Below are 23,295 nucleotides of genomic sequence, written 5' to 3'. Positions count from 1 at the left end.
CTTAACAGAAGTTACATGTTTGTAAAGGTGACTAATATAATAGGAAATAACTAGATCCATTATGAGTCAAACCAAGAATTTACCAGATAAACTAAAGAGGCCAATTTAAATATTTACTAAGGTAATTAGAACTTCCTGTACTCAAACTATATTTTTCATTAAAATTCTGATACATTCCAGCATTTTGTTCTTAAATGATAAGTTAAACCTGAAAGATGTACTAGTAACTAACTTTTCCATTTTTTTTTTTTACACTGCTACAAACAGCTAAATTAAGTTAGCTTTTTATCCAAAAGAACCTCATTGTGGGCCAACAGGCCTCCTGTTGTGTACTGTGCTTCCTATATAGACAGTACTCCTACCTAGGAAATGGGGCTAAAGTTTCCTTTGTAGGAATGTATTTGAAATATTCTAAGAAACTAGATTATTTAACTAATATTAATACTGATAAAAAATCATCCTATAAAGTAATCTTTCTCTTATCACCGTAGATTCGATAATCTTTGCTAAAATATCTAATGACTTCAGGGCACAGCGATGGATATTTCAGCAAGCCATTTGATAATGAAATTTTATGGCACTTTGTTTTAATAATCTCCATTTGTTCTTTAGTGGTGCATGTTCTTAAAATATTTCTTATGTACAGGGAACATCAGACATACAACATTTACCTCGATCACTAACAAACATCGTCCAATCACTACCATTAAAAACTACAATCACTGCCTGTGACAGTGACAATCGTGACATTCCACGAGAATAAATTAATCGGCACCAAGCCATCATCCAGTCTACCAAGCTAGTGGAAGGAAAAACAATAACTTCATCGGAAAATAAGTTAAAAAATGACAAAAGAAATGCTACTTATCTTACCCAAGAAGAGGAGGCCGAGAAGTAATACAAATAACTTATGTCTGGTCTGCAACATTATTTCGCCGGTCTTATTTTCAACCAACCCAACGTCGTGAGTCTCTACTACGACTGGCTTATGTTGTGGTGGAGTTAAAGGAAACGACTTGGCCCCTCCCCTCAGTGGGCGGGGTTCCCCGTGTAAGCCAATAGAATGAGACCACGCCAGGACTCCAACCAGTGAGCGAGTGGAGAGTATCGGTGCTCGCGTAGAGTTGGCTGTCTCTGATTGGTCTTTGTCGGGGCCGGCGTTCGTGCTGAGTAACAGTTGACGTTCTTTTGGTATAAAGTGTGCTATATATTTTTTCCTAATGTCTACTTATTAAACACCTGATGTAAGTGTTGTAATGTAAATTATCACCTGCTAGCCTTCACTTATGTCATTTTAGCTCGCTGTCAGCGACTGCTCTTTTTATATTGAGTTAACTTTCTTCGTAAAAAAATTAAAGCAAGGCGAGGAATTCACTTATTTAGGTGATAATAAACGTTCTCGTACATTCGATGCCTTTAAATGGGTTCTGCTGTAACCATTGCAATACTAGCACTTTTACTTACCCTTTTTTCTTGACCTGAAATTATCACCTTATTGTGAATGTTATCACTTTGGATATGCTGCTCGTTTTTGCTTAATATGTAGTTCACTTTGTTTTATTAACAAATTGTTAGTCAGGTTATGAATGTTATGCTAGGTGTTTTTAGGTCGGCTTCCCATCCTAGAAACTCTTGGTATAGAGCTGGGGTCCTTTTATCAAGACTGGAGCTAGAACACACAACGAGAAGAGCAGGACATAAAAAACTCTGGACAACAACCTTACACGTATATTAACTATAATTTCCAGAATACAATAGGAGCAGGAGCCACACAATATACTGTTCAATATCAATAGATACTAGACAGACTAGGGGCTCGGACTGGCTTGTGAGGTGTCACTTGTCAGTATCACGCAATATACTTCCCAGTCGTGAGGGTGTCGGATGGACTACTGTGTATCAGGTGAGAGGAGTTTCTACACAGTCTGAATATTAGGTTGAACATACACAATCTGGATCTGAGTGTCCCGTCATACACTGAGTGGTGATACAGGCACTATTTCAACACAGCTGATCTTATGGATATGCATATACACAGTTACAGGTGTAGTCACTAAAACACTATCTTCAACACTCACTGTCTAGTGGCGGAGACACGAGATCAGTATAGTACACCTAGAGGGTACGCACACACACGGTTCATAATGTGGTCACTAGCGCACTATGTTCTGTCACTATGTAGTATACGGGCACTTTAGTCACACTCGCTGGAGTAGCAGTCACTGATTATACGGGGCAGGGCCGAGGTCTCCGGTCGGGCGGTGAGGGCCCGGGGACTCTCAGGTGTCGGCCAGGTGTCGGCGGAGTCCATTCAGGTGTCCCTTCTTTCAAGGGCCACGGGACTACCCGCAGTGGTGACGTCACCTGCTGTGGACTGAGGTTGGGCGTGACGAAGGGCCCCTCGCTCGTGGGGCTCGGAAGGGGGGTCTGGCCCTTCGGACCAGGGCCGAACAACTCGCGCAGGCGCTCTTGCCTGTGCCTGTCCTGGGTAGGGGGTTGCCGTTGCCTGGGGCTGGAGAGGTCGCGCCCTGGAGCTCTGGGGACGTTACTGAGAGTCTGGCGCCTGTAGCCTCTCTCCCGTCAGGGTGATACTGCAGCATCTCCTCTGGCAGGAGTCCGTCAGCTTCTCATTTCCCTTGGGCGCTGTCTGGATGGTGTACACTCCTGGGGATATCACAGGTCCTCTCTACACTTCCTCCAGGCAGAGAGTCTCCTCCTGGGGGCCATCTTTGTCGGGGGATATAGAGGAACGGCCTGCTCTGCCACAGGAGAGGCGAGCTGAGCAAGGGTCGTCCTCTGGCTGGGAAGTCACGGGGGTCAAGAAACTTTTTGGGTGAAGTCTCTCCATGGTGCGGCTACAGGCCATCGCTGAGGTCCCATGGGCAACAGGGGGAGGGTGGCTACAGGCCGTCCCTTCCCTGTCGGTGCGGTTATAAGCCATCACCAGGGCCAAATTTCTGGGCAGGACCATGGGCAAGGTGCGGCTACAGGCCGTCACCTGACCACAGGTGTGGCTACAAGCCGTTGCCGAGGTCCTGTGGGCAACAGGGGGAGGGCGACTACAGGCCATCCCTTCCCTGTCTGTGCAGTTATAGGCCGTCACCTGGGCCCAACTTCCAGGTAGGACCATGGGCGAGGTGCGGCTACAGGCCGTCACCTGACCACAGGCGTGGCTACAGGCCATCGCCAGTGTCCTGATTGGGGAGTGACATGTAGGCGAGGTGTGACTACCAGCCATCACCTGCTTGCTGGTGCGTCTACAGGGTGTCACTGGTGTCTTGCTCCCTGGGGCGACTGCAGAAGAAGAGGGGGTGAACCATTCTCTCCCCAGATGCAGCTGCAGGCTGTCATTGGTTCTGCAGGGGGAGAGGGGGTGGGCAGCACCTGAGCGGCTGCAGTCTGTCTCTATTTGTGTGTGGCTACAGGCCATCACTGTTTGTGTGCGACTACAAGCCGTCCTGGTTACTGCACAGCTATGGGCCATCGCTTGTTCTGAGCGGCCACAGGCCATCTCTATTTGTCTGTGGCTACAGGCCGTCACTGGGGTGCTGCCTGGAACTGGCTTTTCAGTTCCACCCCAGTTCTGTTGAGGGCTGGCTCGGTAGGAGGGTAATGTACCCAGACGCGGTGTTTCTGTTGGGCACGCTCCAGGGAATAAGGGCACTTGGCCCTATGGGACATACGCACATACTGCTCGGGTGGTGTGTACACCCTCACAGCCCCTCCATTGTCACCTCCTGGGGGTGTTGTCACATCCCTACTTGCCGTGGCTGGTATATTTCAGTGAATAAGCCAGTGGTCGAATGAATCGTGGAAAATGCAGTCTACAATGAACAGACTAAATTTTGATGAGGGAGCACGTTTGACATTATTCAGTTTCTGGAATCGTGGAATGAGATACTTGCCTGATTTAACGATACCGAAATTGTTTCCTACATACCTGTAATCATCATTTTCCTTTGTCCAAAGTCGAAGCATGAAAGTATCAACAGCTTTTTTTTAAAGAAAACCAACTGCATAATAAAAAAAACACTTCAGTCATTATCCTGACTGAAATATTTGCTCGGTGAAGTGAGCCAGACACCACCACCCCAGGAGGAGGGCATAGAGAGGTAACCCCCACCCCACAAGGAGACGATAGGAAAGTATATACGCGCTCCGAGCAGAAACGGCATATGTCCCCCATGACCCGACGCCCCTCTTCCACACAGCCAGACCACCAGGCAGCTTGCAGTTTGAGTGCACTTCACTACGATGGAGAGAGCACTTGCCAGAATCGGGGTGGGACTTGCAACAGCCAAGTCCCAAGCAGGCCCTCGGATGCAGTGTCCACCGGATCTGCCTCTAGAAGAGGAGGGGACTCTACTGGAGCCTCACGTCCTGTGATACCCCAGGGGAGCAGCGGCACAGTAGTGTCCTCTGGATCTGTTGTAGGAGGAGTGACCACCGGTTCTTCTTCTGCCATCTACCTCTGGGAGCCAGCACGTCGGCACGACCTTCGCTGGATCTTCCCAGAGGGCGGTGGACCCAGGGGTAGTATCCACTGGATCTACCTCCAGGGAGCAGACCGCCAGTTGTCCCCCAGCTGCACCATCCCCTGAAGGCAGGAGGACAGAGTCCACCGGACCCGTGGCACCCACCAGGAGACCCTACAGGCCTCCCCCTCCGGTCGTCCCCAGGACGAGTGGTCGCGTGGAGGAGTATCCACCAGATCTCCTTCGGCCGCTACCCCGGGCAGGAGCCTAGGCAGTGTCCATCAGATCTGCCTGGCCGAAGCGGCGTCCTCTGGACCTCCTTATCACGCCCCGGCGCAGAGCTCTGGCAAGGACCGTCAGGCCCGCCAAGTTGGGGAGCAGACCATCTGTCGCTCCCCCTCTGTGACACCGGAGGTTCCTGGATGGGATGACGCCTCTTGCTCAGCCCACCCCTCCTGTGGCAGAGCGAGGTGACCCTCTCCCCTCCGCTCTCATATGGAGAGTGGAGACTGCTCCCCTGCAGGTACCCCACCAGAGACCAGACAGGGCGAGACCACCCTGAGGCCAGCCATCCTATCACTGTGGCACCGCCTCCGTCACCAAGAGCCACTGCCGGACTCCCCCAGTGTGAGCGGCTGCAGACCACCCCTGACAGCCTCCTCCCCGAGGTGAGACCGCAGCTCCCGGTGCCGACGAGCCGCCCTTGCCACCCGCCGCAGCTCCGGACTTCCCCCAGCGCAGGCGGCTGCAGCTATCCCCTGACAGCTGCCTCCCCTAGGCAAGACCACAGCTCCGGAGAGGCACCAATCATCCCGCAGCCGACCCTTGGCCCAGACCTGATCAGGTCTGCCCCAGACACCCACCACGACAAAGGGCAGGGGCCATGCTGTGCGCCTAACTGTTCGGCCCTAGTCCTGAGGGCCACTCCTCTCCCATGGCCCCCACTAGGAAAGGGCTGCCCACCACTCCGCCCTTCAGCTCAACTAGAACACAAGCGATCCCAAAAGTGACTCCCACCGGGAGCGCATTCCTGACAGCCTGCCCCCTACGCCAGACCGCCACCTGCGGCTGCTAGCATAGTGGGCCCAGGCGCGCCCTAGCGCCACTCACTGCCTGTACCTGTGAGTAGAAGTACTCTAGATTGTTATTACATCCCCCGTCAGTGTTCCCCCCCCCTTTGCGTGATAGAATATGACCATGTGTGAGGTAAATTCCCCCCAGTGACCTTAGTGATATTCCAGCCCCAATATCCAGTGAATTGTGAACCCAGTAGAGAACCCATATTGAGTGCTAACATTGGTACAAGGGCGCTAGGCCCCAGCCGTCTCACGTGTGTGTTCTCCTCCCCCCTCCCCGTGCAATACACAGTTAACTCTATAGACGTATGAGTGTTGTGTCTCTGCTTCCCGAGTTGTTGTATACAATACTAAAATACCCGCTGCCGCCGGACCACCCACCCCGCCAGCCCCCACCCCACCACCAAGCCACCACCACACCACCACCCCATGAGGACACCACGGCAGGGTTAGTGACCCAGAACAATAGGGTCACCGGGACACTCCTGTCCTGAGTCCCTCTTCCCCGCAAATGTCACAACACCAGGTAAGCAGGAAGAGACAACGACCCTGCGAGCGGGGCAGCCTTCACCAGGTTCGGGGTGGGACTGATCCAGAGTCAGTCCCAGGCAACACAGCGGTATGGCCGCTGTACGTACCAGGGAAGGAGCGGTCACTGTTCGCCCTTCAGTTGTTTTCCCCCTGTGACACCGCCATCATGGCCACCGTACGTGAGGGGGAGGGAGCGGCCACCATACGCCCTTCAGCCACAGCCACCTCTGGGGACGGCCTCGGGGCATTAGTTATTGAACGCGCCCCGACTGGCAGAGACAGGAATGGTGGAACCGTGATCATGGCCACCGTACGTGACGGGGAGGGAGTGGCCACTGTACGCCCCTCATCCACTATCTCCTCCTACTACAGGAGTAACACTGCGTTCACGGCCACCGTACGTGACGGGGAAGGAGCAGCCACCGTACGCCCTTCAGTTACTTCCCGGCAGGCAGGCAGGCCCACGGCTACGGCCACTGTGCCTGCCAGGGTAAGTAGACCCTCGGCTACGGTCTTAGCATGCACTGGAGAGGGCGCTGCCCCTGTGCACCCCTCTCCTGCCTTTTCCTCCTTCGGGAGCATCACCGCCAGCACTGTCTCAGTACGTGCAGGGGAAGGAGCGGCCACCATACGCCCTTCAGCTGCGAGCCCTAGGAGTCACGAAACTGCGTTCACGGCCACCGTACGTGACGGGGAGGGAGCGGCCACCATACGCCCCTCATTCGTGATTCCAAAGGCCCTCCCGAAGCAGGAAGTCCCTTGCACGTCCGACCCCTTTCCTCTCGGCTGCGTGGAACGCCCTTTGTCTCCCTACAGGAGCGGTTCCCCGGAGGTACTGCCAGAGTGCTGACGTGGCCTGGTCCAAGCCCTACTACCTACGCCTGGGAAGTCCCTGTCCCTGACGGACACCCGACGGAGGCGGTGCCGCAGTTCACCCCTGATGGTGCTCTCTCCTGTAGGCGGCCACAGCCCCCGGACTCCCAGGCCTGACCAGCAGCCCCCAGGGCCAGACAACCCATGCTCTCTCTCTCCACGGAGCCAGAGGCGCCAGGCTTGCCTCCTGCAGCTGTTTGGCCCTAGTCCCGAGGGCCACCTCTCAGGTCGAGGCCCCCAGACCGGAGGGCCTCCCTGCACCCCACCGACGAGGCTCCAGTGCAAGGGACTCCTCTCAGGTCGAGGCCCCCAGCCAGGAGGGCCTCCCTGCACCCCAACGACGACTACGACTCGGGCAGTGACGCCCCTGCGGGCAGTACGTTGCCCTCCGTAGGAGGGCTCCCCGTAGGGCCCCTCTCTCACGCCCCGGGCACGCAGCAGGTGATGCCCAGGAAAATACGGGTATACAGTGACCTTAATAACTCTAGTGTCGTGAACAGTCGAGATAGAAGTGCACAGTGATCAGTGACAGAGTGAAGGCCCAAATAATATAAGTGACTAAGGTTACCAATAGTGTATGAAGACTCGGTACTTGGCAGAAAAGAAAATAACAACAGTTATATACAGGAGGACGTAAAGAAATCGTGGGCTAAGATCAGTGGTGTGCGGGAATCATCAAAGACCTGTGAACTAGTGTTACCACAACTGACTCTCGAGTGTCGCGACCCGCACCCTACCCACTTATGGAAATATTCATTCCCCTAACTCTTGGTCCCGTCCTCTCCTGGTGTATCGAACTATATATATAAAATGCCAATTCTGCCAAGAAACAGTATACGGGTATTGTAATATTAGAGTCCAATATTCATGTATAAGTGAAGAGTGTAACTGTAACCATTTGTATTAAAGGCTAACTCTGTGTTCCTGTCCCTAAGCATATCCAACATCTCTCTGTTTATATTGTAACGGTGTAGGAATTAAGACAATAGATGTGTTAAGGTGTACTGCCTGGTTTTTATGTCCTGTTCCTTTGTGGGTGCTTTACTTCCGGTCCGGAAAGAGGACTCGCTCAGTCGCTGGTGTTCTTAGGACGAGAGGTCGGACTAAAAACACCTAGCATAAGAAATACGTACCTCGTAGTGATATCCCATCTATGTCAAGCGAGTGTGCTAAGAGTAATACTCTGTGTGTCCATGTCACACGAGAATACTGTGGAATAGTGTCACCTACCGTCCATGTCATGCGAGTATATAACAAGTGATATATCCCCACGTCCCATGTCACACAAGTGTAACATAAGACAGCCTATCTCGTCTATGTCACACAGATGTGTTATAGGTGAAATAAAGTTGCGTCTATGTCACGCGAGTGCTTTGTGGAGTAAGGTAATATTCCCGTCCCTGTCACGCGCACGTATGCTATCGAGATATACTGTTTGAGGTTCTGTTGTGTTCTCCCCCCCTGTGGGTGTTCTAGTGAGACATAGCCAATGTGTTGTAAGTGCCATATATGTACTGTATCATGGAAATATTTAATGTAAGTGTGAACTGTATTCCTCTGTATTGGTATATATATTTGTACTGAATAGGTTTGGTCACGTACTGTTGTGTATATCATGGTACCAATCTTTGTATCTTGTCCTGTGCCCAATACACATGTGCCCTTGATCAGTTGGTGTTTGGGATGCTCCTCCTTGTCTGCATACTCTGGCCTGGTCAAGAACAAAGAACCCAAGGCCCGTACCATATCTGAACTCAAGGAGTCGGGGTCAGACTATGCTGCATAACACTGACCTCTCACCAAAAGATGGCTTGAGGCCGGATACAGAATGTATGTGAAAGTGGGAGAACTTGGTCTCAACAACTTTCCCAATGAAGCGAGACAAACGTTCAAGCCCCCAAAATTCCTTGCTCCACCTAAGCATCCCAGTCACCTTAACATTTGGGGATTTTTCTTTGTATCACCTACAGCAGTAAGAGTCCACCTTCGTCAAAGAATTGGTGCTAAATCTTTGTGTACTCTTCTGAACATAATTTAGCAAAGTCAGTCATTTCCTTACCCTCAACATCCACACCTTACAATTATGCCTAAACCATATTCATCCACCTTGTTGGACTAACACACCTTCTCTCACTTTCATTCGTTATCCATTACACCATTGGCCGACAGGTGCCTACATCTATAAGCCTCCCTCTCCCCTCAAAATGAGGGTGATGGGACTGTAGAAGGGCAACTTCAGCTATAGTCCACTGTGTTGACATCCTGATGAACCTGGGTCCAAACCATCACCATCTTTTGTCCATATAACCTTACCACACAGGTACACTCTCTCATTATATGATTGCAGTTCAAAAGCAATCATATTAGTCATTATTTTTACCTTCATTATCCTCACATCAACTCATATAATAAAAATAAATTATACTCGGTAAGCAGGTCAACCACAAACACACAAACTTGTTTTTAAGTTTATTTGTAGAAAGCAAAATCTATACATGGAAATAAACACGCCCTTCCTGTACAAAATAAGCAAGATCTAAATATTAACATACAACTCATGGTTTAATAATAATACATGGAAAAAAAAAAAAAATCTTCAAATGAATGCTGGCAGATAATTGTGTGATGCCAAACCAAATGCCCACATGCGTAAATATTTGAACACGTGCATGTATCGGAATATGTTTCACTCCAAACTTCGCTAAATGCACTGTAGCACAAATGAACTTTTAGATATGCAATCACATTATAATGAACGGAGTTTGGCATAAATTATACGACTGTGGTGTGGCACTGTTTCATAATATGCTGGAATACAGGAGTGTATACTAATAGGTATATGAAACTTCTTAGTGCTTCTTCCTTACCAATGTACTTTCTATCTTGCATCTCCCTTTCTTGTGTAACATACATCTGTTTCAAATCAACAAAGTCTGCATCAGCAACAAATAAGATTACTGTATTATGGTGTGTGTAACAATTATTGGGGAAGAGACAGTATGGAATCTCTGAAGCCAACTAGAAATGCAACTCCCGGTACTATATGCATCAACTCCACCTACTTGGTACAGGATAAATTCAACCACAGAAGAGATAATATACTCGTAATTCCACTCATCATCACAGAGAACATCACACTGCACAAAGGCCTGAATATCAGCGAGTCAAGCCAGTGCAACATGAAGGGAAAATCATGGCAATTCAGTCCAAAGTGCAATCCAAAACTAATATAACAATGACTGATATCCAAGTATCTCCAACTAAAACTGGAAAGAAACTCAACTGTATAAGCATAAATATACAGCACACGTTGATACATAAGTGATTTATGTATGGCTTCAGAAAGTCTTCCCATTCACAAATGCACATAGGGCAACACTCTTCAATCCATCAAACTAAAATGACATAAGGAAGGTTTCCAGGGAATTCTCAAATGCACAATGATCATTATAAGAATCACCACTTTTCAATAACCAAGGACAATTTGACAAAGGCAAAACACTCTGAAAGCATGATTCAAAAATAATTTCACTAGAATGACTGTTACACAATTACAGTGAGCTATGTCAGGTTGGAGTGAGGGGAAGAGGAATATGAGTTTTAATCATACAAACATCTTACTGACATCCTCAACATCCTGTGAGCAACCAGGCATAATATATATTTATAAAAAAAAAAAAAAAAAAAAAGGAAAGGAAAAATATATGTACAGAACTGTGCCTCTCCATAACGTGTACATCCTTATATTGAAAAAGCAGTAACGCTGAAAAAATCCTGAGCCTTTCATGTTGACTATGAGGCTCTGCAGCAGAAGACTGAACAACTTCAGCATCTGGGGTACTGGTTTGATTATCTGGCTGAGATATAAACTTAGAAACATCCAGTCTGCATTACAGTACTAACAGCAAGATCACCTCAAACTCTGGATTATGACAGGAAAACTGAAGACTCTATAGATGCTTCACGAGTACCATGCTTTGGAAGGTCTAGCAGTCTGTTGTTAAATACTAGTTTTGACCTTAACGTGGTTACAATATTTATGGATGCCGATTTGATGCACCTCTTAAAGCTTTTCAAGTCATACAATACTAAAAAAGAAAATGCTATCTCTACAGAACATTTCACGTGGCATTCTGGATCACTTTGTTTCATTTAGTTTTGAAGGCTCCAACACACTTGCAGGCATTGGCCTTGGTTACCTGATGGCTGCTCTCCATGCTGCTCGATCTCTGGCAGCTTCCCTATTCAGTCGCTTAACCCTGAGGTCAAACTCAGTGACCTCATCATAGGTCTTTTTCGGTCTACCTCTCGCAACCCTATCTCCAACATTAACACTTCTCACATTCTGCACCTAATTATCATCCCCCATCCTCTCCACATGCCCAAACCACCTCAATCTACCTCTACTCATCACATTACCAATACACTCCAGTCCCATCCTACCTCTTAACTCTTCCATTGTAAATCTTGCTTCCCCAGGCCTCGCACTTAGGGACACACTGAACATCTAACATTTCCCTGACCTACTTATGATCAACTCAAAACATACTGGTATCTGCAGGGCCTGCGGTATCAATAAATAGTAAAATGTTATGCTCTATGTACGAAAATACATACAAGTGAACCGCTACACTGCACTGAAAATGCTTGACTATCCACAATAGGCTTCCATACAATGAATCTGCCTTATATTCAGAAACACGGTTAAGAATACCCTTCTGTACTGCGGTTAAGAATACCCTTCTGTACTGCTCATGCTATTCAAATGCCAAAACTATTAACGAAACATTTAACCATTCAGGTCACTGGTCGTTTACTACACCAGTGCTAAGGCAGCAAGATCAGGCCATTTTCATTAGTTTTTATTTTTATATTACAATCACCATTAGCCTCAAGCAATTTCCCATTATTTTAAAATCAGACTTCAGCAAGACAGTGAGCTTATGGGAAGAATAAATGGCAAAGCTGTTCAATGTCTTTTGCTATAGGGCCTCTGATGTTTACCTAAGCCTAGAGAAAAAGAATTATATACAAACAACAGGCATCTACTCTTATCATAATCTTCCAGTAACTGACCTCTCCAGACATTACAATCACCCGCAAGTCAAGCCAATGCTACCCAAATGTACACATATACATACAAAACATACCATGTAAAGATCCACAATTGCGCAACACTCACTTGTATATTAAGATTTTTTTTTTTCATTTTCCGATACAATGTGACATCCACTACAACAAACATCAGTGACTGGCCAGGATATTATTCAAGTAACTGAATGTGAGTGAATGAGACTTTGCCTGCCAGGAACACGAGTGAGGATAACATTATTTTATCTGTGACCCTGTGTTAAGACCATATGCTTCAATGATACTCTGTGGGCTTCACTAATGTGGGGAACAGTGAGACACTAAAATACTAGGTGCTTAAAAAAAAAAAAAAAAAAAAAAAAAAAAAAAAAAAAGGGCCTCTCTCCCAAGTATGCAATACAACACACACTGTCCATTTGGTTTTGCATTTTCCATGTTCCCACACACTTCTAACTGAGTACACATATAGCTACTAACATCAACCCTGATTCCCCCCCCCCTTCCCCTTTTGGCTAGCTGCCATGAAAGGCTAATGGATCTAGCCTACCCTAGGGAACAAACTTTAGTTGTCTAGAGGACTCCCCCACCTGGGAGATACCACTCTCACTGCAGTACCCAACAGGTAAATGTCATTAAAATTTTTAAGGTCACTAATAAAAATACACTGGAAACATCTGGGGCAAAAAACATGTCTAATCCTCGTACCTGTTCCTGTCACCCAGTCTTTATATAATTATTACTATTATTATGGCAAGGGTTTGAAAGAGCAACTATCACATTGACGTTTCCCCAACTTCACATTTCTCCTAATTAAAGTTACTCTTAAATGAGATGACCTAATGAAAGCAGGAGAAAAACAAACATTTCCTAAAAGTCAATGTACAAAAATTAAAGTCTAATGAAACAGCTGATCAAGCAATAATAAATGAGCAATTATGATGACACAAAATGATCTCATTCACACATTTAACTTGCAGCTCATACACAATCAATCAGGATGAAACTGAAATAAATAATGACACATTCTTTTATCTGTTGGCTGGAGTGCTCTGTTTACCACTCAGTGATGTGATCTGGCTTCTCCCCATTGGCGTGCTTTTCCCACATGCGCTTAAAGAGACGCTCAAGGTTGCGGGCATATGTCTTGCAATCAAACAGGGGTGATTCTGTCCGTGCCTTCCACACTTTGGCTCTCATTGCTTTCAAGCTGGAGGAAGAAAATGTAAATATATATTAAACAAAGTTGCTAAAAAGGGAGGCAATGATATAACCTCACCTCCCTCCCTATCCCTCAAAAGGATAGTGGACTGTAGGAGGACTTCACCCTGTTATCCACTGCTTCATATTCAGCTGAGGCTGGGGCAACAACAGCAAGAAAAACAAAGAATGGCAGAAAATCTATGAGGAATTAAAAACAAAAAAATAAAGTTATCTTTGGTAATCTATACACAGGCCACTAATTTCTCATTTAGCCTCATTCTTCCTTCTCAGTTACCTCGATCACCTATTCCTTCTTTGGTGGTGAAGGTTACTTTCACGTTATGGCATTGATAAAACTAGGTGTCTCTGCTGCCTGTTTATACAAATGTCCCTCAATTGCCTCCCAGTTCCCCCCCAAGTAAAGCTAGGTGTCTCTGCTGTCTGTTTATACAAATATCCCTCAATTGCCTCCCAGTTCCCCCCCAAAAAGATGGTGGATTACAAGAGACTGGCAATCTCAGCCAGCAGTTTGCTTGGTTCACATTTCAGATGAACCTGAGGCTACAACTACTGCTATTACTACTACAACTATTAGTATATATTCCCTTCTACCATATTACTAAACCATTCAGACTGAGTGGCATTTCCAGAATTGAATAAAGTTATTAGGCAGTTGTCAGAATAAATATACACATAGGTCCCAATTAGCGCATGACCAAATAGCATGATTCCCAAACAGAGTGAGCTGTCTCTTGACAGCACAACATGAAATTAACAATGCTAGTGAAGCCACCACAGCAGATGTGATTACTGCAGCATCTATCAAGGAAGCATTACAGGAGGTGAGACAGGAGGTTACACTAATGCCATTAATACACCAGGAGAGTTCTCCGTGATGCAGATCAGCTGAATCGTGGCTGCTGTAGATGCCTTACTCCTTTGGCTCTGGCAGCCATGACAACAACCTACTGAATGTGCTCAATGCGGAGAAACAGGAAAAAAATTGTTTTCAACTCGTGTTTTAACCCCTACACGCCAGGGGTTTTCCGAAGTAGCATTCTCCTCCCTACGGGGGTTATCCATGATGGAAAAAAATACCCTTACTTTAAACCCTAATATCTGCCAAACTATAACAGCTAGAGAGAAAAAAATTAAAGATACATAAGAATCGCCAACTCTTCTTCTTTAAAATGAAAGTATCCCTACGTCTCTAGGTGGTCCCGTCGATGAGTAAGGAAAGTTAAAGTTCAAAGGGTAGTGGGAAAATGCTTGCGGCTATACACATCAACCGGCGTTGCTCCGCACCCAAAATCGTGACTCCGATACACTTAAGCCGGCAGTTAGGGGTTAACCCACTTATCCTTAATCTTAAGAGCTAATATTTATGTCACACAAACTTCAACTTTCTCCTAGCATTTGCAACAAACTGCATGTCTGTACGCACGCCAAGCCCGGAGAATGATTTGAGACAATATAAAGTGAGTTTTGACCGTCTAATGCGGAAAAATTGCCCAGTAAGGTGGAAATATCCACCAAACCACAAGATTTTTTCGGTACAAAATAGGGTTACTGCCACTTTACCTAATCACAATACAGTAATCAGAATAATAATAATAATAATAAAAAATTCTAGCCTGTCTCATGTGGTTTTATTACAATATTCCAGTGTTTATGCTAGACTTCAGCAAAACAGTAGCAATGTGAAGAAATTCATCACAAACTTTATAAAACTTCATGGATGACTTAAATTACCATTTACATACTTTTATGGTGGTAGTGAAGCATGTGTCAGGGTTAATGGGCATCAAAGTGAATGGTTCACAATCAGTGCGGGCGTGCGATAAGGTTGTGTGATGTCCCCGTGGTTGTTCAATGTATATATGGATGGGGTGATGAGAGAAGTGAAAACACAAGTAATGGAGAGAGGGATGGCATTGGTAATGAATGGTGATGGATGGAATATCTCAAATTTGTTGTATGCTGATGATGCAGTACCGGTACTGTTTGCAAGTACCGGACAAGAACTTGGTAGGCTAGTGCAGAGTTTTGATGATGTCGGTAAGTGTCGTTCCTTAAGAGTAAATGTAGAAAAGAGTGAAGTGAAGGTTACTGAGAGAGAAGGTGACTCCCAGTGCAATGTAACAGTGAATGGAGAGAGACTGGAATTGGTGAGATAGTTCAAATACCTGAGTACAGTGATAGAAAAGAGAAGAAAATGTGCAAAAGAAGTTGAAAGTAGAGTGACACAAGGAAGAAAAGTAACTGGTGCAATGAAGGCCTTGATAAGAAACAGAGGCTTGAGTGTTGCAGCTGCACAAGGCTTACATGAAGGAGTGTTAGTGCCAACTTTAACATATGGATGTGAGACTATGGTGTGGCATGAAAATGAAAAGGCAAGAGTAAGAGCAGTGGAGATGGGACTGCTGAGGAATGTATGTGGAGTACAGAGGGTGGATAGGATACGAAATTATGTGATTCATGAAACATGCGGAGTGAGGAAGTCGGTGGACACCAGAATTGAAGAGAGTGTACTGAGATGGTATGGTCATGTGGAGAGAATGGATAACAATAGAGTGGTGAAGAAGGTATATCTGAGCGAATTCGAAGGAGGGAGGAGACGAGGTAGGCCAAGGAGAAGGTGGAGAGATATGGTGGATGAATGTGTGAGGAAGAGAGGTTTGGAAGTCTGTGAGGCTGGGGAACTGACAGGAGATCGAGCTGGCTGCATGAATTTTGTGATGAGATGTGCATGATCAGGGATTTTTGGCACCCCTTTTTAACGTGGCAGCATCTGGATTGACTCTGTCGGATATGATACGTGAAGCTACAGAAAGTGGTGAATGTTTTTGGCGTATCCAATAGAGCCAGGATTCTGGGGGCTTGAATGATGAGTGAATGGAAGCGTGGCCCATTGGATTGGGCAATTTTGGGCTGTCTGGACATTGCTACTCCTCACCCTGCCCTTGGGTGGGAAAGGAGGTCTGGATGATGATGATGACATACTTTTATACAACTTACTGGTATAATGTCATGAGTCATTTCACAGCTTATCTGCAAAGTCTGCAACCGCAAAAATGTTCGCTAGCCAGTAAGCTTAGCATATGACTTCTTTGATTATAGCAAAAATATCACTAAATGACTTGTATTTCATCACAACAACACTTTCTGCCACTCTTGTATGATTTCAGTGCGATTTGGGTGCGTAGTACTTAGTATTATTTACGAGAGAGAGAGAGAGAGAGAGAGAGAGAGATGGGGTGGGGGGAGAGGGTCCAGTCTCTAATCACTCTTTCCCCTATCTCTCTCTCTCTCCCCTCATCTATAATATATATATATACAGCTTCTTCTCTCTCTCTCTCTCTGTGTGTGTGTGTGTGTGTGTGTGTGTGTGTGTGTGTGTGTGTGTGTGTGTGTGTGTGTGTGTGTGTGTGTGTGTGTGTGTGTGTGTGTGTGTGTGTGTGTGTGTGTGTGTGTGTGTGTGTGTGTGTGTGTGTGTGTGTGTGTGTGTGTGTGTGTGTGTGTGTGTGTGTGTGTGTGTGTGTGTGTGTGTGTGTGTGTGTGTGTGTGTGTGTGTGTGTGTGTGTGTGTGTGTGTGTGTGTGTGTGTGTGTGTGTGTGTGTGTGTGTGTGTGTGTGTGTGTGTGTGTGTGTGTGTGTGTGTGTGTGTGTGTGTGTGTGTGTGTGTGTGTGTGTGTGTGTGTGTGTGTGTGTGTGTGTGTGTGTGTGTGTGTGTGTGTGTGTGTGTGTGTGTGTGTGTGTGTGTGTGTGTGTGTGTGTGTGTGTGTGTGTGTGTGTGTGTGTGTGTGTGTGTGTGTGTGTGTGTGTGTGTGTGTGTGTGTGTGTGTGTGTGTGTGTGTGTGTGTGTGTGTGTGTGTGTGTGTGTGTGTGTGTGTGAGAGAGAGAGAGAGAGAGAGAGAGAGAGAGAGAGAGAGAGAGAGAGAGAGAGAGAGAGAGAGAGAGAGAGAGAGAGAGAGAGAGAGAGAGAGAGAGAGAGAGAGAGAGAGAGAGAGAGAATCCTGGAACACAAAATAGTGGGATGGAATATAGAAGAAAATAGCTTTAATACAAAAAATAACTTTAATTAAAAGAATTTCAAAGAAAATTAGTAATAAGATATATCTAATCTGTAAAAACAAGGGACAATAAATCAGCTGATAGATTTTCTCTCTCTCAATATTTCACTTAAAACTGCAAGTCTGGACACAAGCATATATACAGTGTGTGCGTGTGTGTTATAGCAAAATATTCACGGAAAAAACATACTGGGATGGAATATGGATGAAAATATCTTGGATACAAAAAAAAGGAATGTTCAATTTAAAGCATTTTAAAGAAAAGGAGCAATATATTAAGACATATATAAAATGTAGAGGGAAAAAAGAATGAATCAGCTCTCTCTCTCTCTATCAATATTTCACTTAAAATTGTTAGCCTGTTCTCTCTTTCTCTCTCTCTATCAATATTTTACTTAAAATTGTTAGCCTGGACACGAACAACTGGGCTGGGCAGCAATAATTTTTCACACAGCCAAGGAAAGAGAGAGAGAGAGAGGAGAGAGAGAGAAGAGAAGAGAAGAGAAGAGAGAGACTGGCCCCTCTCCCTCCCCCCACACCCAACTTCCACCCCACCAATACCCAACTCTCTCTCTTTTACACTGTTGTCAAATTTACAGGTAGACATGACGAGACTGCCCAGGTTCTTTTGGCGCCAACTGTATATACGAATACTATTATTTAGTACTAGGGTAATTATCAGTGTTTAAAAGTTTACCCCTAGAGTTTGATTCACTCATCCACCAAATGGATCTCCCCCTATAAGTTATGTGTATCAATTAGTGTGATATCAAATAGCGTGCGCTGTCATATCCACCATATAGGCACATTAATTGGGACTGAGGTGTATTATATATATATATATATATATATATATATATATATATCTCCAACTAACAGTTTTAAAACCATAAATACAAAACTGAAAAATATGAAACTATCAAAATTTGGGGGGGGTCTCCATCTGTCTCCCTCCATCAGATACTCACTATTCCCTATCATTGCCAAGCTTGCAGGCAATGTCTTCATACTCCTGGCGAGTGGTGGCAACCAGCTCTGGGGTGCCCAGGCAGTGGAGCTGTGAGGCAGCCACGCGAGATGCCAGCGTTTCCCCGGACAGAGTGATCATTGGAGTCCCAGCCCAAAGCACATCCATACCTGTACACAATGATGGCATTAATCATTATTTATTAGCATTTATTATTATTACTGCAGCTAATGCTTTTGTAACAGTACTACTACAGTATGGATCTTAGTAATGCTATTGCATTAATAGTACTACTGTCATTTATACTTCTACACCTATTCCTACATGAACTATTAACCCGTTAACTGCACACAGGTTTTTTTTGGAGGTGTCCGTGGTGCACAGACAGAGGGGTAAAAATGAAATTTCCCAAAGGCCAAATTTTGTCTTAGGAATTGAGAGAACACACGACAAAGTATATAGTAACGAAATATTAACTCAATATTTACCTTGGTAAAGCCATGGATGAACAAAGTGTCTGATTCCCTATTGGAATGTATGGTTTTCAGTTTCTTTTTCTTTTTCGGTTTCGGTTTTGAAGGCTCAAACATGCTTGCATGGGTCGGCCTTGGTCACCATGGCACTATATTTGATATTCACCGGTGCAGCCAGGGCTGTATTGAGCAGTCACATTTGGAACAGCACAGGCTGTATAGACCAGTTAACGGGTTAATAATAGTACTACCACCATGACTACATTACTACTGGTACTACAATTACTGCTACTTCTTTTCTGCTATTACTTTAGCTGCAACTGCTGTTTTACTATGAACAATAACTCTCCCAGACAAAACATACCCGTTGTGTGTCCATTACAGAGTGGGGTGTCAAGGCAGACATCAGCTAGCTGGCCCCTGCGGACATGCTCCTCCTTGGCAGCCACATTGGAGAAGATGATGCGGCCAGGTCCAACCCCAAGGTGCTGTGCTTGAGCCAGAATGTTAGCCTCACCATGGGCTGGGAACCTCAGCAGCCACACCACTGACTTGGGCACGCGCTTCAGGATCTGCAACATACACACACACACACAATCACCCTCATTATCATTATATGGATGACACTAAGCATAGTTATAATCATAACCATAACCACCTGAACTGAGTCACACCACTGACTTTGGCACTTAAAACACTTAACAAATAGCACCCCTCCTCTCATTATCACTAACACCCTTATTACAGTACTCTCAATATCATCATGCAAAGTATCACCAAAATTACCACATAACTTGGTTCAAGATCTGTGCCACACAACACACACCCTTCTTATCACTGTCACTACTCTTATTAAATCTTGGTCAAAATGATACTCACACTAGCCACCCCTTTTAACCATATAACATGTTTTTCGTATTATTCTTGCTATCTCAACAATATTCCACAACACAGTTTTTGAGCTGGAGGGGTTACATAAAGCCTTGACATACTTTTTCTCCACTAGGAAGTTCTCCAAAACTGAGTTAAACAATTAGGATGCAAAAGGATATGCAAATAAAAATAAGGAAAAGTATAAAAGAAAATAACAGGGAGTTAGATCCCCATGAAACAGACTAAACTCCATGTTCAATATTTACAAACCTTCTTAAGACTATGTATAAGACAGTGTGTTTGTACTTTTATCCACATACATCTACTATACAATTCACAAAGTAAACAATGGAGTAGTAAATACATCAAAACTAACATTGCACCACATCTGCAGAGTTGAAGGATCAATCTTGTACAGTTGGTTGAAGTTGCAGTAAATGACAGCATCTTCTGGGAGTCCATACTGCTTACGTGTGGTGATAAGGATGTTCTTGGGTGGCTCCTCTCCTGTGGCGGCCTTGTTGTTCATCTGTGTGGTGGCCAGGCCGTTCTGGACAATCAGGCCATTGACTGTTGCCTGTGCTTGCCCAGTCTGGATCATTGACTAGAAGGGGAGCGACATGTGAGTGAAGCCTCGACGATTTTCACTGGGAACAACCCTTCAGATAAGCCTCAAACAACAATGTCAATGACAACAACCATTCAATAGGTGTCCAGTGATGTATTTTGCACTTATATTTTATGCTATCTCAAGAAAGCTTATCTTTGGAATTTTTCTGAAATGCAGCAGCAGTGTGATATAGCCTTCATTAACTCCTCTGAGACCTTTGAGAGTGACAAGAATAAACTAAACAATGCATAAATGGAGACATCTACCTTAAGCTGAGCATATCATCTGGAAGATGCAATAATCTGATACTATATTAATTTCTAATATTGTTTTAATTTTACTACTTCTTAACCCTAAACACCTGTCGGCAAAATTGGGGAACAGAATTTTAATGATGACAGCAAAGAATAATGCAACCTTGGGCTGTATTCTCATAAACTCATTCTGCCTACTACAACATACTATAATGCAACCTTGGGCTGTATTCTCATAAACTCATTCTGCCTACTACAACATACTGCTCTCTTCCATATTATTCATGTCTTCTTAACATCAAGACTGACAGCTTAAATCATCATCATCATGATCTCCCATGCTTTGCTCCCACTTGGTAACCAATGAACAGGAGGTACCCGACACATGGTAGTGATGATGATGACGATGATGAAGAAAGAGGGTGGGAACATTGCTTTACCTCAATGGGTGCTGTGGTGGGGAGCTGAGCCACCGTGACAGCCACCTCAACAGACTCTTTGGTGGTGGCCGGCTTCACCACCTCCTTGACAGTCAACACCTCGGCACTTTCTATCACAGGGTTCAGGTCTGTTGTGTTGATCAAAGCCACATTGTCCTTGATTGTGTCATTGTTCAGCAGCTTGGGGTTGTCCTGAAGAAAAGTTGACACACATAATATGGACACACTCCCCACTTAACCCAATAAATCCAAATGGCATAAGTTTATCCTTCTAGCTATCCATCTTCCTTTCTTTCTTTCCTTCATTCTTTCCTCGTCCTTCTGTCTACGGGTGACTCTAAGTGACAAGCCAAACGGTTTCCTGTATACCAGGAAACCATTTACTATGCTGAGTGGCAACCATATAACCAAATTTTGGCACCTGGTGGTTTTAGTGGGTAATTATGGCATTCAAATCAGATTAAGCTGGTGAAGGTTTATATCCAAGGGATGGTTGGGGTTATTGCTCACGTAATGCCATTCAGCGATGAGTGAGGCTGGTCACTCTTACCATAAATGTCAGGACCAACTTGCCTAGCCCCGGGCTCCTACGCTCCTCATGGGGCAATGTAGGAATGGATGGTGGATGAATGGATAAATTCTTTGAGCTGGAGTATGATATCCATCCATCGATCATCCAATCTTGTGTTGCCCCATGAGAAGTGTAGAAGCTTAAGGCTTGGCAAGTTGGTCCTGACATTTAATATGAGAGTGACCAGTCTCACTCATCCCTGAGTGGCAATACATGTGCAATGGACCTCAACAACCCCATGGATATACACCTGCCTAGGCTCAATCCAATTGGAGCACCTTATTACCCACTAAACCACCAGATGCCATAATTTGGTTATATGGTTAAAACCCAGCATAGTAAATGGTTTCCCGGCATACAGGAAACCACTTGGCTTGTAACTGAGTGTACTGTAGAGTCAACCGTAGACAGAAGGAAGACGAATGAATGAGGGAAAGAAAGACAGAAGAGGAAAGAAGGAAAGGGAGGAAAGGACAGTTACCTAAAGCTTTAATAAATTCCTTCAGTCTGAGAAGACTTACAGTTACTAAGTTCATCTGGTAGGAACACAAAAAACAAGAGAAAATGTCATCCACAGCTATCTATCTATAGCCCGAAGCCCTAATCCGGCAAAGGGTGGCCGCAGACAAAACGCCTCCAAGTCGCTCTGTCACCCACCATTTGACTATCCTCCCCCCAACTCACCCCCCCCTCTCCCTCATATACCTCTCAACTCCCTCCCTCCGCCTCATCCTCGGTCTACCCCTCCCTCCACCTCACCTACATACACCCTCTTAGTCAGTCATTCATTCTCCATTCTCTCCACATGCCCAAACCACCTCAGTGTATTTCTCCTAATCTTCTCAACCACATCCACCCCACAATGTTCCTTCATTTCTTCATTCGTCAACCTGTCCCTCCATGTCACTCCACATGCTCCTTTCAAGCAACTCATTTCCACTGCTCTCACTCTTGACTTGTTCCCCTCTTGCAAGGTCCACGCCTCGCTTCCATACCTCAGGGTAGAGATCACAATACTGTCATGCAGTGACTTCTTAACTTCCATACTCACCTCCCTATTTCTCATCACTGCTTTCAGTGAACCAACAACCTTCCTTCCCTGCTGTACCCTTTCACACACTTCATCCCCCAAAGTTCCATCCTAACTCATCAAACTACCCAAGTATTTGAATGCACTCACATTCTCCATATCCTCACCATCCAATCTCACTGTACATTCTGTGACTTCATTCCTCTCAAACACCATAACTTTACTTTTGTTTACATTAACTTTCAGCTTCCTCCTCCAACACACTGTCCTAAAGTCATTCATCAAACCTTGCAACTCCCATTCATCTTCACTCAACAATACTGTATCATCTGCAAACAGCAACACTGGAATCTTCCAAATCTCACCCTCGTTCATTAGAGCCACCCCCACATCCACTGCCCTACCTTGCACCTCCTTTACAACCCCATCCATGTATACATTAAACAGCCATGGAGACATCACACAACCCTGTTTCAGTTCCACACTGAGATCAAAGAACTCACTCAGCTCACCATCCACTCGCACCGTAGCCCTAGCTCCTTCGTACATACTCTTCACAGCACTCAACAATTTCCCCTCATTCATTCATTCATCATCATCCAACCCTACTTTGCCCCATGATGAGCGTAGGAGCCCGGGGCATGGCAAGTTGGTCTTGACATTTAAGATGAGTGACCAGCCTCACTCATCCCTGAGTGGCATTATGTGAGCAATAAACCCCAACCACCCCTTGGATATAAACCTTCACCAGCTCAATCC

General features: G+C 45.4%; 2 protein-coding genes across 4 annotated transcripts in view; both read right to left on the bottom strand.

Annotated features, from left to right (window-relative positions):
- Gp93 (heat shock protein 90 Gp93) overlaps positions 1 to 992 on the bottom strand; it is a 47,220-nt gene extending 46,228 nt beyond the window's left edge. For both annotated transcript variants that reach the window (XM_080274172.1, XM_080274173.1), the window contains exon 1: positions 874 to 992. In XM_080274172.1, coding sequence (XP_080130298.1) covers positions 874 to 928 — 55 coding nt within the window. In that variant the 5' untranslated portion in view covers positions 929 to 992. The remainder of the gene's footprint in view (positions 1 to 873) is intronic.
- Positions 993 to 9,856: 8,864 nt separating this feature from the next.
- Positions 9,857 to 23,295, bottom strand: part of sxc (O-linked N-acetylglucosamine (GlcNAc) transferase sxc) — a 97,460-nt gene continuing 84,021 nt past the window's right edge. For both annotated transcript variants that reach the window (XM_080274170.1, XM_080274171.1), the window contains exons 16-20: positions 20,936 to 21,127; positions 20,008 to 20,235; positions 19,123 to 19,330; positions 18,287 to 18,455; positions 9,857 to 13,253 (exon numbers count right to left, since the gene is read on the bottom strand). In XM_080274170.1, coding sequence (XP_080130296.1) covers positions 13,100 to 13,253; positions 18,287 to 18,455; positions 19,123 to 19,330; positions 20,008 to 20,235; positions 20,936 to 21,127 — 951 coding nt within the window. In that variant the 3' untranslated portion in view covers positions 9,857 to 13,099. The remainder of the gene's footprint in view (positions 13,254 to 18,286; positions 18,456 to 19,122; positions 19,331 to 20,007; positions 20,236 to 20,935; positions 21,128 to 23,295) is intronic.

Source organism: Coenobita brevimanus, chromosome 57 (assembly GCF_032717465.1).
Source record: "Coenobita brevimanus isolate Jiangsu-jjx chromosome 57, ASM3271746v2, whole genome shotgun sequence".
NCBI lineage: Eukaryota > Metazoa > Arthropoda > Malacostraca > Decapoda > Coenobitidae > Coenobita > Coenobita brevimanus.
This window is presented reverse-complemented; position numbering and strand designations above follow the sequence as displayed.